Raw genomic sequence first — 16,453 nt, 5'->3', positions numbered from 1 at the left:
CTACCATTTTTATCCGGAGATGGGAAGAAGGGGACTGAGTGGTACGACTTTTGTGGATCTCCGCAGCTTCTGGAACCTTCTTTCACAGAAATGTAAGGAAAATGTTTTTTAGCAATTTGAATTATATGAAAGCATCTGTAACCCCAAATTCACAGGTGTACAAGTGACCGTTATTCCTGAACTCAGAATCGTGTGCACATTTCATAAATACTTAAGTTTCCACATTCCCATTTTTCATGTAATCGACTTTACTATCTATATGAATTGCTACATTGTTTGTACACATTGGAAAATCATGATAAACTGAAATGTGTTTGCTCTGGGGAGCGTGTATGTTTGGACAACCAGAAGGGTTGAGACCAGAAGGGCCTAACAGTTGTAATGGTATGTTACCTTTGAGTAAATCAGCCATAAGGGCAAACAATTACAGATGAAAACTTTGTCACCAATTGATATGTTTCCAACTTATTTTCGTTATTTTTTATTTAAACAATTAGGGCCATTTGTACAATGAAGTGGCGGAGAGAGAAATGAAGCCTTCCTGGCTTAACGCCTCTCTCCACCACTTCAGAAACGCAAGGCTGCACCATATTTACAAGAATGTGGTGCAACCTTGCGTTTCCCCCTGCGATGGCGCTAAGTTTAGCAACTTAGTGCCAACGCAGGCACCCTTGCACTATAGTGCAAGGGTGTCTGCGAGCAGGGGAGGATTGTTTATGTGTAGGAAGGTGTCCCTTTCTGCACATAAACAATCCTAAAATTTCATCCTGTCACTTTCATGTGTGCTGCTTCCACACATGAAAGTGACAAAATGGCATTTAAAAAAAAAGTTTGTTAATGTACAGGAAGGGATACCTCATAAACAAACCATGGCATTTTGCTTTTTCGATGTTTGCTGCCTTGTGCCACACACATGGAAAAGCAAAAACAAAGAGAAATAATGCATTTCTCCTCGTTTTGGCAACTTGAGACCAGTTTTTACCTGGTCTAAATTTTGGCGCTGCCTCCTATGTATGCCACCCGTGTACATAGGGGGCAACTTCAAAATGAATGGGGGTTGCGGTAGAACACCCACCACAACACCCACTGCCCACCCCTTTCACGCTAAGCATAGCGTGAAATGGGGCCTTATTTACAAGGCAGCATTAAGCCACGTTAAGTGGCTTAACACTGCCTTGTAAATAAGGCGCAGCCCCTATCGCAGCCACAACCTCAATATAGGTGTAGTTGTGGTGGTGATAGGGGCTTGTATATATGCCCCTGAGTTTCTTTGGGAAAACCATGCACAATCTACTCAAATGACCAGGGCTGGACTGGCTACCGGGCGTTTTTTGCTGAGGTGGCAGGGTGGGGTCCAGGTTCACTGCTGTGGGGCTGACTTTGTTGTTGGGGAGCTGCCAGTGCTTCTAAATGAACAATGCAGGATAAATAATATTAAAGCATACTTTTTAAAACATTGGTTTTCCACTGTTTATTAAGGAAAGCCCAGTAGCAAGTCAGGCCCTTCAAATGACCCCTTCCTTAATTTCAAATCTTGTCTAGGTTTCAGATATGTAGAGCCTTCCAAGATCACCAATGGGTTTCACAACTGTTTCTGCCACAAAGTAGGTTGAACAAAATGAAAAAAAATGACTACCACTTAGCAAAAATGAACCACAGTATTTGCCTGAAAGCTGGGAAAATGGTGGTCCTGACATAGAAAACCTTCTGTTGTTGCCATTTTTAGAAACAAATATGTATGCTGTCTTGCACAGCACCTTTTCCCATTCCAAATAGAACCCCAATTTTGCTACATTTGACTATTTTCTTGGTTCCCTCCATCGGAATCCTCAAACCTTGTGTATATTTAGAATCCCCAAGATGTGGAAAAAAGAACACAAACCTGGCCTGGATACCTTGTGTGTAAAAATAAAAGTTAGGATGGCCCTGAATATCAAGAAAGAGCTTAGCATTCTAGGAAAAAAGCTTAGCAGCCAAGTGATTCAAACTTTAAAATCCATAGTTACAGTTCACTTTATCCAATTTTAACCTTTTGTCCTCTCTCATTAAACTTATCTTTATTCTTTTAAATTGGTTTCAGAATCTGATTTAGTTGCCTTTAATTAACTTAATGTTGTTAATGTTGTTTGACACTGCTTGACCTTAACACGCATTTCTCCTGTGAACTGTTTGCAGCTTGTGCCAGTGCATCGAAGGATTAAGCACAATTTAGAACTGTCTTGTAATCTAATGAGAGTGCATTAAGTTGAAAGGTGTACCCTCACCCTAGGTAATAACCCATTTTCCGACATAGATGTACATGAGAGATCATGTATATTTGTGGACGAGGCAATAGAGGTTCGGTTTCTGATAGAATAAACTGAGATTACCTATACATTTGTGAAAGAAGGAATATCAGGAACTTTCTTTCTAGTTGTAGGCAGTCGTGCAGGGAGATGTTATCTATGTGTACTAGGTGTAGGATTGATTGTGGCTGCTATTCATACAGCAAGATTAGGTGCATCTTTGCTGGTGGCAGCTAGACATCAGATTTATGTAGTGGTTGAATTATGTAAAGAGACAGATGAGACTGTGGCTATGTCTGGGCACAAGAACAGGTGGGACCACATATATGTCTAAAGTGGAGGAAAGTATGCTATTGAGAAACAAATTATATGCAGAAAATGTTTTTTAACCACCAGCACATTCTTTGTTGAGTGAAAGGATCTAAGTTGTAATCAAGAGCATGCACAAAGGGATCATTGATAAAACATTCTAAAAATGCAACGTTCTCTAACCTGCAACGTCAGACTTTCCATTTTTTCTTTAATCAGGAGATGAGCTGTGGTCAGCTTCTCAGGACTACCCGTCAATGATGACAACACTGGAAGGAAGTCTCTTTTTTGCTCATTAAATCTTTTCATGAATAGTAGGATTTCCTAGAGGAGCAAAAAATATCATGTTAACATAACCTAGATGCCATAGATCAATAAAACTCAGGCCTCAAACAGCAGAGACGGCTCAAACAGCTGGCACAAAAGTGAAGCCTGCGTCTTTAGAAAGCAAAGGTAGCTTACATATTGTATATATCTTACACATGTTTACTTTAGACAGCAGTGTTATCCCTCAGGGATAAAACTTGCAAACTCTAGCAGTTGATTGCATAGCTCTCTGCTATCCTACACACAGTTTGCTAGCTCCTGGCTCAGAAAGCCATTTATAAATCAGGTGAAAGTAAAATTAAAAGTTCAGGCCTCAGACAGCAGAGCTACCGGCCTTAATATTGAGTTAGCACAGCTGCCCCTCAGATTATATTGATCCTATTGAATAACTGATTTAATGCAAAGGGACAGATCGAGGGAACGCTCTGGCCTCTGAAATTGGGCCAAGTCAGAAGCTTCATTTTGTCAAAGGCGGGCAAAGTTTTTCGGCTTTGACACAAGCTTCTCTATCCGCGGCCCTCGCACCAGCCTGTTTCCTAGCCCAAGGATGTCCTACTCAGATAGGGGGGGACATCATGTGACTGGAAATACAGATTAGATGTATAGCGGGATAGCGCAGAGTATCGGGTGGGGTCTTGTTCATGGGTAGATTGGTTAGTCTCTTGGGATTATGTGCAGGGTAGGGGCTCACACAAAGGGACTTTGCCCATAACATTTTGCAGGGAAAATGTGAGTAGAGGTTGGGCAGCGGAAATGTCATGGGTGCGCTAGCGTGAGGGCTTAGATAGGAGAATGTTTCCTGCTGTGGCACAATGCCGCTAAAGCTGCTTTTCCTTTTTTTTTTTTAACTTCACAAGCTTCATTAACTTTCCATTTCCCACCTGACCAGCTCATTGTTTGATAAATACAACATCTGTGATGGTCAGCATGGAGAGTACACATGGATTATTTTGATCACTTAGATCAGGGCAGCAACTCTGGGTGTGCAATATTTCATTATTAACAAATTAGACCTCTGTAATAATGCTTATGTCCATCTAAAAAACATATGTGGTAAGCTAGTAGCCTCTGACAACTTTACTCCCGATATTTGGAAGGAGATGCCATTACATTCCCCAATTGTCAATGAAGACTAATGATGAAAGAAATTGCGGAAAGTATGTGAAAAGTCAGACTGCTACAGTAACTTACTTGGGTATTATCAAGTTCTGCTATGGTTTTTACAAGGATGAGAATACTTCCAAACACTGGTAAAAAACAAGGCTACTCTTCTAAGCCTCTGTAGAGGTTCATTAGGGTCTGTGTAGCCATCTAGGTGACACCACTAAAACCATGTTTTATATTTTTAGAATAGATGGGAGCCTGTGATCCCTATATAACAGCCTGTCTTAATTTCTTTATTACAGTCAACTCATGACACCTCTAGTCACCTGTAATAAAGAAATTATGTAGTTACACAACTGTAATAAGGTATTACGGTTGAGTTGTAACTCACAGTGCCTGCTGCTAGAGCCAGCAGTGAAAGGTATGTCACTGAGCATAATGTTAGCTATATCTAAAACGAGGAAAACAGGAATTAGATGTGTTCTTCTTGTCTGCAATAAAACAGCAATACACCAAGTGGTTTGTGGGATGGATGATGGTGTGACTATGTATTATAAGGAATAAAATACTCTCTGCTGTATATTAGAAGATTAATTTATTGTAAGTCACTTCAGAGTTCTATGACCTTATACTTTGAACTCAGCCTTCTGCCTCTTTCCTCTGTATGGTCATGGAACTCCTCTTTGGCTTGTGATATACTTATAATACACAGCAATGGGGGCATTTATCTCACATATCAGATCACTGCAATCCGAAGTCATCCTTATATCTCTTTTTACAAGACTCGTTCTTGTATGGCAGGTTTGAGTTTGGAGGCACCATCCCTTTCTTTCATACCTGGTGCATTGACCCCGGGGAAAGGTTAATCCTGTGAAGATATATAAGGGGCTTAAGCAATACACAATCCCCCACACCTAGAGTCCTATAAAATGTTGGGCACTTGGAAGACAAACTGAAGGCACTATAGAAGGTTTACCGTCAGAATGAACCAACTCTGAATTACAGTTATGTAATGTCGCTATGGGCTTGAAAAGACTCTGATGCACCTCTACTAGAGCACTGTAAAAAGAGTAAAACATTTCTAGAACTACAACTGACAGACTATTCAGAAAAATTGAGTAACCTGCAGTGGTTCAGTGACACTGTCAGTGACAATCATTGACACTTTGCTCTTTACTTATACATTGGGCCACAAGGTATGAGCCATTCCTTCAGTTCATGCAGCACAGTGGAATATGGGTCAGAGTGATGAACTGTCATTGTAGAGACTATTTCATATTTCCTGCAGTAATTATTGTGCTCCTAAGAAATTTGGACCTTTCACAGGCAAAGTTCAATTAAGCACCGATAAGTTAGTTTCCTGATTCTATTTATCCAATGAGAAGCCTGTACATATTTACACGGTAATACAAAATGACATAGTCAGCAGGTGGAAGCAATGAAAGCTGGTAAGGGTGAATGGTGAGAAATTCAGCAACACTATGATAATACATTAGTTATATTACAATTCACACATTAAGCTTACAAAACAAGGATAGTTGGGGGTCAGTGAGGACATCCTGAAAAGGAATGGTTGAAAATAAATTGATCAATTGATATTGAGGTTAACTATAAAGGCGCTGCGTGGAATCGGGCTTTATGAGCCTACTTGAATTTGACCTACAGTTCACAGGAGAGAACACTTCAGTGCAAGGGTCTGCTACGTAATTATGTCAGAGCCCCTGCATTACTTTTTCTCTATATGTAGGTATGTGTTCACACTTTCATCACGATTATAGGTTCTTTTAGCACAACTTTGACACAATTATCACTAAAATGGGATGAATCACATTGTAATAGGTTGATCGCACTGTTATCGAAATGATGACTGGTTCTCTTTAACTCCACAGGTATCTCAATTAACCCGGCCTAAAGATAATAGGAATTTCGGCCGCAAACATTGAAAGTTGCCAACTCCCAAGTTCTGGTGGTAACTCATTTGCAAAAGGTAAGGGGTACCCCTTGTATCCCTCTTCCTCTTTGTGAATGTTAGGAAAAGGTTTCAATGGGATTAGGCAGTGGTCCAGGGAACAAACTCCAACTCTCAAAGAAACGTTTCAAAAAAGAAATCTTTTGTTTTAAAAGCATCCCTCTTTCCTTTAGTAAAATGGGCTGCGTTTTTATTTAAAGGCAATCGCAGACATGGTGGTCAGCTGACTCATGCTGACCACCACCCCTGTTATATGCACCAATGGAATGAGTCACAATATGTGACCTTGCTCATGAATATTAATGATGTAGGTTGGCTTGCGGCCCACACTGATTTGGAATATTAGAAACTGACCTATTGGAATATAGGTCGGTTCGCAAAAATCCCAATTGGTCACAAAAATATTTGCTCCAAATTGCAAGCAGTTTTTGCAGCCAGGGTTACTAGTTCACGTGTCCAATTCTCTTTGTATAACCATCTTTGTGTTCATCCCTTTTTGCAAGCAAGAGTTCAACATTATGGGTCTGCTAGGTTCAGCCTCATCTAATATAAATATGATAGAAACAATGACGACTTTATTAATATTGTTCATAACATTTTCCCAAAATGCACCTAGCTTACTTGATATCGCTTGTAATAGCTTTTATGTTCTGTAGCAATGAACAATTCTTTCAGTGTAGCCTCTTCTATAGTCAGCCACTTGATGGTCTTCATCAGGTCGTCCTAAAAATGAATAACATCATACATTAGTTTTGAGAGGTTTGAAGCACAATTACGTACATATTTTTACTCCCAAATCATGTGTTGCTTATTCAATATTGTAGTCATCGGAGGCTATCAGAAAAACTGACGGGAAGTTGTCTACGTAGGTGAATCGATCTGTGTAGTACCATGGTTATCGGTGGTCAAACAAGCTGCACAAAATTCTGAGCATCTGCCTTCTAAAGGAGTACATTCTCAATGACACAGAAAAAACAACAGGCAGCTGAAAAATCATGTTGGTAGCAATACATTTCATATTTTATGCTTCAAAGATTGGAACCTCGGTGCTAATGATGTTTCAACAGGATAAAGGTTAGAAGTGGAGGTGGCTGTCTGACCCAAAGCAAAATTCACTGCAAATATTAGAGACCATTTTCCACAGTTAGGCTACTGCAAATGATCATTGTACATCCCTGCCCACCATTTCACACAGGCATAGGTAGGTGTTCCATGGTGATAGGGGCCATGGTCATTCCCAAAAACTTATATACTGCATCTGGCATCTTTCTGATTGTGAAACAATCACAATCTGTAGCCCTTTATCCTACACCTATTATTATGTCATTTGTCCTTTGCATCTTCGCTTATCCACATTGGCTACTTAAAGGCCACTCTACGTACCAGACCCCAGAACGCTATACACAAAAAAATGGGTGCATGAATGACTTGTTTGCCTTATGCTATGAAGACCAGTTTAGAACAGCTCTGGATTCACTGATTGAATGCAACCCAGACATTACAAGTTAGAGCATGGCTAGTAAATGTTCACCTAGTAAAGGACAACTTATTGAATGAAGCCCCAAACATCCTGATAAAAACACAATGTTAACTTTTTAAGTAAATATTGAGTGGAAAAGAAATGGGTCCTATGATGAATTCCATGAGAAAAGCAAATTAGCTTGAAAAATAAAACTTCCGGGAATGAGTGGGAATTTTCATCCTAACATAATAGTGACAAAATTCCATTGGCAATTTCACCTAAATACTGAATTTCATGTTACAGGCAAATGCAAGCAAACTATGTGTCTCCGACGTAAAAACAGAAACATTTCTCTTTTTGTTTTTTAACGCCGTACAATTCACATATTTTTTCCAACGTGAGTGTTTATATTGAAAAGGCATTTTTGACCGTTTTAGTCTTGAGGTCTTGATCAGCCGTAATAACAGTGACTAACAAAAAATTAAAAAAATAGAAGGTGTAGCTCTTGATAGTGACAAAGGCTCATTTTGTGGAAAAACTGTCATCACTTTTTTCTTAGAGTCCATAAAATACATAAATAATCGGTAGATAAGAATAACTGGAACTCTAGTTTCCAAAGCTTACTTTAGGAGTTCAGTCTCTCACAAACATATCGCAAATTATTTTACTTTGTTTTTACCCTAGTCACATTTTATTATTGAAAGGAATAAATGTTAGCAACAACGAAATACCTGCAAGTTTGTTTTGGGTGTAGGTGCATCTTTGGAATATTCCAGGAACTGTGCCACATACGTCATGATTGATTTTTCATCTGGATTTTCCACATCCACATCTGTATAAGGAATCATACCAAGAGAGTCAAAGAGATTATGAGAGACTGCTCACGTAGGAACACAGTGGTTCTATTGGTGACACCACTCATTTACATTGTAACTTTTAAGATTTTCACAAGGGAGTGTAACACACGTCATTGTTAGATAGTCCAAAGGGGATATCTAAACCATTATATCAAACAGCCTTTTCATAGGTTTTGATGTATTCCTTTCATGAAGACAGAGTCATCTTAAGAATTATAGGGGCCCTGCATAAGGAATATTTTGGGTCCCCTGTTTGAAGAAATTTGAATTTAAAGATCTATGTTCTCCTACTTACAGAGCAGTACTGGACAGGTGGTGTTCAGCAGTGTTTTACTAATAATATTCACAAAAGTAGTAAATATATCATGCTGTGTAAAGCCCTGACTACGAGTTTTGAGGGCTTCATCATGCCACTTAATACATATATGAAGAACTTGAGCTTAGAAGTAAAACCTGAATTGTGGGACCCTGCATCACAGAGGCTGAAGCCGCATACACTACATCTCTACCAAGGTGAACGGTCAGGCACCTTGATCAGGGCTGCTCTAGTGTCAATCTACTGAGTGATCAAAATTCTGAAGAAATGCATACAGCAAGACTGACATTTATGTTAGGAAAGAAGAAAAGGTTATATACATTTTATAGTTAAGGTAGATCCAGAAAATCATGTTGCAGGGCATGAATCTGCATGACTTTTGTTTGCGGCTGCTGAAATGTTCTTGCTAATTATGCCTGCAGCTTAAGCAGATCCATTTATATCATATGCTTAAAGTTGATGAAGTTCTATTAATAGCCTCAGGGCTTCGGGAAAATTGTTCCAGATTTCGACTTTTGTCACTTATGATGATCTTCCTCTCAGGTAGAACATTTGCCACTTCAGATTGGACAATTTTCTGACCGAGCAGGAGATCTGTGGTGTGCCCTTACCTGTGTTTTTATTACACGGCTTGTTTGAGATATCTGAGCATAAGGTGTTCCCCTGATTTTTTCAGTAGCAATCTCAGAAAGTATTCATGCAAATAAAGAGCCCTATCACAAAAAACAAATATGGATTGTATACAAATTGTGATGTTCAGGTAATGAGATGTGAGTCATACTTTGTGTAGAAATTAGTTGTTTGTCTTGCTCACTGTTTTAGTATCACAGCATGCTTGAATTGGGCAGATTCGACGTGTCTGTTATTTTACTTGCCACATTTTGCTTATGGTTAATTGCTCCCTGGTTTATTAGGACTTTTTAAAATGATTTCTTCTTTATGTGCCTGGTTTATGTTCTTTGTGCCTTACCTCGTGCTTGCAATGTTCAGCTTGTCATTTAGCTACAGGTAGAGTAAGGGGTCTCTGTTACATATTGCATGCAACATCCCCTAACAGCACCCAAGGCATTTTCTCATTACCATCACCATGTTGTTTTCTTATTTTTTTCCAACACTACGGCTCTAGCCTTGTCATATGAAATGTTATACACATCTCTTTTCTCTTTTTTACTTACATGTTCAGGAGAATTCAATTTTTTGTGCACTTACCCACCATCTATGTGGAAGACAACTTGGCAAGGATTATTCAAACTGATCATATTAAGACCATAATTTAATACTACATGGGAGCAAATATTTCCAAACTTGTGTTCACACAAAAGCTATATCTTTGAAAAATGAATCCCTGTAAAACTTAAATGACATTTTGGATACAACACGATTTTCTGCAACAGTAAATGTTTACACAAATATATGCCTTACCCTCAGGTTCCAGAAGTCTAGGTATTTTCAGTTCAGACTCTGCAATCCTGAAGGCTTCCTGGAGATTCTCTAGGTTAGATCTCGATGTAACTCTCTCCATATCTATTAGATCAGGTCTGAGTGCATTGATCATTGCCAAGAAGGCACGCCCATTCTTCCAGCTCGATGTAAAATCTGACACACTGAGAGAACTGTCCCTGCACAATGATATTCAAAGGAGATATTACAATCAGCTAGGCTTTCCCACTTTCAATTATTTTCAAAATAATGTTCATGCAAATATTGAAATCTAGTAACACCATATGAGTCTTCAAGGTACTATGAATCATGGCAGATTAAAAGAAACGTAGACAACCAGCATACATAAAACAGTGTGCATTAGAATTTACCTTTGATACCGATTAACTTTATGGTTATGATCTAAAACATAAAAATAAGGAAAGGCTCTAGGGCCCAGATTTTATCAAGGTTTTGCATCGCCACTGAGCCACGGAAGAGGGCGCAAGTGCGACGCAAAACCTAAGTGAGATTTGTCAGGCCATGCAAAGCCACCTTGCATGGCCATGCTTGGCTTGATAAATAACTCAAGGAAGCACAAATTACTACTTGTGTTACTCTGCGGCAGGGAGGCATCCATGGGTGGAGCGTGGGTGTTCCCACGAACCCTCCCATGGATTTTAGCTCAATCCCAGATTTACCACAAGTGCTAGACCTGGGAATGAGTCAAAATGCTACTCCTCTCTAGGTTAGGAGCAATACCTTTATTTATCTTTGTTTTTTCATCTTTCTACATGGGCTGCATTATGCAGCACATGTAGCAGGACATGTAGAAGGAAGAAAATGCCTCTCAGGATTGTTTTTGTGCAGGGACGTGTCCCTTCCTGCACAAAAACAATACTGCCTACAGGGCAGGCACCCTTTGCATCATGACGCAAGGAGGTCTTTGTTAGAGCTAGGTAGCAAAAAGTGTGTCAGCGAAAGCAAAAGACAGGAATGCACAGTAAAATGGAAAATACAGCACATTCCTGGTCTTTCCCTTTCACGCACCGAAGCACAGCACAGCAAGGTGGCTTCCTGCTTTGCGTGAAAGAAAGATAAATCTATCCCCCAGTGGAGTTAGCTGCGTAACCTGATCTCCCCAATGCACTGCTGATTACATCATTGGTACATCCTTTATGACATGATCAATCACATCACACATAAAATCAATGATGTCTCATTATATATGACTTTGTCTGTACATACCAGTGTTACTAAACAGCCTAGATCCAGTTGTATACAGACATCGAAGGCTACTATGCCACTGATATACGAATAAGCTGCTATCCTCAAGCATACAATATAAGGATACTGTAAGTCATTGAGAAGTTCGATGACCATTTAGAAGAACAAGGTTGAAGCATAGTAACTTTGTAAGGTCATGAAACCCTGAGGTGATTTGCAATATGCTTTTAACATATGACATAGGATTTGTGATGGAACGATGATAGATGGAAGGATGGAACAGTTAAAACATTGGATAAGTAAATGGGTAAAAGGTGGATGGCTTGAAGAATGAATGCAAGGATGGATGGATGGATAAGTCTAAGGATCAAAGGGTGGGTGGAAGGCACAAATTGTAGATGCTATAAAGGGAGGATAGGTAGATGGATGTATGCATGAAAATATGGAAAGATCAACAGATCAATGGATCGAATGGCAAAAGGATGAAATTGGTGAGCAGATAATGAATGCGCGAGGAGGTGGATCAATAGAAGAAAGAATAAATGTGTGGAAGGGTGAATGGATGGAATTAAAATAGATGGATGATGCATAGATGAGTGAAATGATTAATGGATAGATGGATGGGTGAATGGTTGGATGGAAAGGTGAATTGATGCATATAGAAAGCTGGGAATTTGGATGGGTGCATGAGTGGATCCAAAGATGGATGGAAGGGTGATTGGAACTTTTTTGTGAGAGTTGTAATCACCAGCTTCGATCACTTAGTGCCATTAGATGTATTATTCAAAGTAGGGAAAATATTAATGTTGCACTTGCTTAAGGGTCTTACATGTGGGCTTCCTTTTGGATCCTCTGAAACCCCCTTAATCTCTAATGTTACACCACCCTCTGGCTCGGTTCTTCCGCTCCTTCAGATTCTCCTGAACACGTATATTGACAACACCACACTCATTAGCCAGGATGTTTATTTCACCACTATCAAGGAGTGCTTACATGAGTGTCTTAAGGAAGTTGGCAATTCAATGCAGGTATATCACAGAATTTGGACGCTTTAAGACCAGAGAACTATCGGCCCATTTCCTTGCTCCCATGGCCGGCCAAGCTGATGGAAGCCCATGTTAATCAGGCACTTACTGACCATCTTACTCAAGCTAACATTCTGGACGTGACCCAGAACGGGTTCCGAGCTGGGCATAGCACGGAGACTGCCCTTCTTGCCATGGTTGAACATCTCCGGTCGGTGCTGGATCAGGGACAGACGGCGGCGCTAGTGTTGCTAGATCTGAGCGCCGCCTTCGATACGGTCTCGCACCGTATCCTTCTGCACCGCCTGGAAGAGATTGGCGTTACGGGGCTAGCCCTTCAGTGGTTCCGTTCCTTTCTCGATGACCGGTCCTTCTGCGTTGCTACACCTCCCTATCAGTCCAAATTCCATCCTCTGGACTTGGGAGTACCGCAAGGTTCCTCACTGAGTCCCACCTTATTCAATCTCTATGTGAGACCGCTGGCTGATGTCGTCAAGCAATGGGGCATGTACATGGTCTCATATGCTGACGACACTCAGCTGGCGGTTACCATCAGTGGGGATGCCGATGTGGATGCCCCCAAGTTCCAGAATGGGCTAAGGGAGGTGGCTAGCTGGATGACTGCCAACTGTCTCCAGTTTAACGCAAAGAAGACCGAGGTCATGATCGTCGGAAAGGGTAGGGATCTCTGGGGTGACAGATGGTGGCCGCCGGAACTTGGTGTGGCTCCAACTCCGGTTATGGAGTTGAGAAATCTGGGAGTGTGGCTGTATTCTACTCTCAGCTTTGTGGGGCACACCAAGAAAACCGCGGCGTGCTGCTTTGGAGTCCTTCGGGGCTTAAGGCCTGTCCTTAAGTTTTTTGATCCCTCTACCAGACAGATGGTAGTTCAGGCAACAGTTTTATCTCGCCTGGACTATGCCAGTTCGCTCCTGTTAGGGAGCAATCAGGCAGAAATTGTTCGGCTTCAACGCGTTCAAAATGCCGCTGCCAGAGCAATTGTCGGCTTGCCTAGGTCTTGCCCGGCCTCCAGCACTCTTCGAGCATTGCATTGGCTGCCGATCAAGTCGCGAATTCATTTTAAAGTTTTATGTTTGGCTTTTAAAATTTTGAAAGGATCCCCTCCCCAGATTCTTTCGAATCTTATATCCGGCTATGTACCAACCCGTTCATTAAGATCTTCGGAGCAAGTGCTTGCAGTAGTCCCGAGGTTCAGGCTTTGCCGAGCTGGTGGGCGCTCTTTTCGGACGAAGGCTGCAGCGTTATGGAATTCGCTCCCGCTTCAGCTCCGTACAATTGAAGACCTTTTGTCATTCCGGAAATCCTTAAAAACTTTCTTGTTTTAATCTGTTCCCTTTACTCGTGGTCTTGTGTTGGTTGTGTTGTATCTTGTCGCGCGCCAGGACGCCCCTTAGCTGGGGCAGCTGTGCGCGTAATAAATGCTATTAACATAACATAACATAACATTTGTGGGGCCCACAGTTAATAAGAGTTGGTGAAACCCTCCCAACACATTTTGAGATGGGTGTAAGATGACTTTCTTAATTTATTTTCAGCTATTATTTAACTCTTCACATTTTTCATTTATTAACCATACACACATGACCCTTTCCCTTTTCCCTGCATCTTCATCTTTTACCTGGGCACCTGTCTCTTTTCTGTACTTCTCATAAGCAGCTCTTTCTCCTGCATTCCTCTCACTTCCCAAAAGGTCTTTTCTCTCTTTCGGACTTTCCCTCTCCCATCTTTGCCTCTTTCCTCTCAACTTCAACTCTGGCATAAGCACTGGGCACCACTGATGGACTTGTACCATGATACTCCCGAATTACTCTATCCCATCCAGGCAAGATTATGACAGTGGCGCTCATCAGACTTACAGCTATGACATAATCAGCCTGGAGAAGTGTAAAAAACAAAGAAAAAGGCAAAAGAGCATTCAACTTCTATGCACCCAGGATCTGGAAAAACATTGCTGTATCCACCAGGATTTCTTCAGCCTTGCTTCAATGTAGGTAAGAGCTGCACATGCATGTCTGTAAAGAACAGTACATCGCAATGCAGTAACAGTACACTTCTGCTCCCATAACTGAGCTACTTCTCCAACCATTCAGAAACTGCATATCTGCTATTGACCATATACAGCTCTCCGCTGCCTTTAGGATAGGTTCACGCCACACAAGTACTGCAGACATACAGCATTCTTAGTTAGCAAAAGAAGGCGCTCCCTACAGCTTAAGTGCTGAGATTCAGAGCACACCGCATGGTCTTCAAACTCACTTGATTCCTGGCTGCCTCAACACTTTTCAGTCTGGGAACATCACACAATACACAGAACACATTAAGTCACCAGATCAATTACAGTTTCTTCTTTACAAGCCTGGTAACTATGACGACACCAACCCCACCAGCCAAGGTTGGTTACATAGAAACAGATGACAGAATAAAGGCTTTATTCATCTCTGCAACAGTCAGGGCAACTGCAACAAGTTTATTCCTGATACAGTATGAGTAATTCCCAGACACAGCATTAAACAAAACACTAAGTGTAATATTTTTCACTACCTAAGGAAGGTGCGGCACAGCTATGCATGAACATGATAGCCAAAGAAGGAGACCACGCCCTTTCTCTGAGTAGCATTACCAGAACAGCAGAAATCCCTGTGGAGTATACAGCACGCCATTGTACTCAATGCACTCACAGTATAGCTGTGGGCATGATATCAGACTTCGGTTAAGGAACTGTGTTCAGAGCAGGGGTCGCCAACGTTTTCTGTAATATGAGCTACATTTCTTCAATCAATGAAAATCATACCGAGTTTCTAATACTAGTGATGTCATAGTGACCATCCTATCCAAGATTGGCCGCAGTGCTCACATCAGTGTGTTAGGCAGGGTTACCAATAGTAAAGTAAAAAAGCATTATCAATTTGGACTGCCTCTACATGGGTAATGCATATTGGCCAAAACTACAATCCCCCTTGTATGAAAGTAATAATATGAGCAATAAATCTCTCCAACGCAAATAATAGCTTTTAATACATTTTGAAAATTCAACCATGTTTCTCCCAACATCAGCATATGCTTTTTAATTTTGCTACATGTATAATATTTCAACAATTCAACCAAGCAAAGTTTTTATATTATCCAGTTGAGCTGTACCCAAAAGATCTACTCACAGGTAGCTGGAGAGCTTCGAGTAGGTCAAGACCTACTCGGAGACGCTTGGTTTAGAGGAACAGCTTTCAGAGATTATGCTGGTGGATGCCATCATTTATCTCATGGAATTAATACAAATTATTTCAGCTGTAGTCATGGCATTAAAAAAACAAATATTACAAAATGCCTATAATGTACACATAACTGTCTAGTTTAAATTCAACATAACTCCTGGAAGGAGTGAATACCTTTGAAGAAGATATTTTCCCTACAAAGCCCATGCAAGGACATTGCCAAATCTCCTCTATTAGGCATAAAATGCTATGGTCCAGATTTACTAACTTTGGTCAGGTTTGTATTACTTTTTTGCTGCAAACCTGATGCAAAGTCTACTGTGGGATTTACAATCAAACACAGTTTGTGTCGGATTGTAGCCCTCAGTAACATAACGAGGCACAACGCACTGCCTTGTGTTACTTTGCGTCAATGGTGCATTTCATGGGTGGTGCATGGCCTTTGATGCAAATCCCCATCTACAAAGAATTCTGGGCAGGTATTTGTACCAAAATCCCGTGCCTCCCTGAGAGAGGTGTAACCGGGAGAAATGTTTTAATTTCTTCTTGTTTTTATCTTTTTGCATGTGTTCTGCAATTTACAGCACACACACAAAGACGTAAATGCCTTCAAGTATAGTTTTTGTATGGGACGATACTTACCACAATGGAGATACTCTTGTGTTATGGCCTAAAGGTGTCTGGATTGGCGCATGGCATCCAAACGTGAGCCAGAGCAGGGTCACAGCAGAACAGCGCCACATCTTAGTAGATAGGGCGTTGTTCTCCTGTCTCCTGTTAATGCAACGGGGGGTCCTGCTACTTTATAACTATACTCATTGGAGAAGAGACACCGATGTAATGGTTTGATAAAAAAAGCTTACTAGAGGGGAAGTAACCATGTTCTACGACAAGGAAGCATATTGAGGGCATATTCAACTCAA

The 16,453-nt window shown here is 40.9% G+C and overlaps 1 protein-coding gene across 1 annotated transcript in view; it reads right to left on the bottom strand.

Moving 5' to 3' along the window:
• LOC146798868 (nesprin-2-like) overlaps positions 1-16,453 on the bottom strand; it is a 1,144,883-nt gene that overhangs the window by 946,367 nt on the left and 182,063 nt on the right. The window contains exons 8-11 of the mRNA XM_085627789.1: positions 10,052-10,248; positions 8,188-8,288; positions 6,616-6,717; positions 2,778-2,918 (exon numbers count right to left, since the gene is read on the bottom strand). Coding sequence (XP_085483915.1) covers positions 2,778-2,918; positions 6,616-6,717; positions 8,188-8,288; positions 10,052-10,248 — 541 coding nt within the window. The remainder of the gene's footprint in view (positions 1-2,777; positions 2,919-6,615; positions 6,718-8,187; positions 8,289-10,051; positions 10,249-16,453) is intronic.

This window comes from Triturus cristatus, chromosome 9 (assembly GCF_964204655.1).
Source record: "Triturus cristatus chromosome 9, aTriCri1.1, whole genome shotgun sequence".
Lineage (NCBI taxonomy): Eukaryota > Metazoa > Chordata > Amphibia > Caudata > Salamandridae > Triturus > Triturus cristatus.
This window is presented reverse-complemented; position numbering and strand designations above follow the sequence as displayed.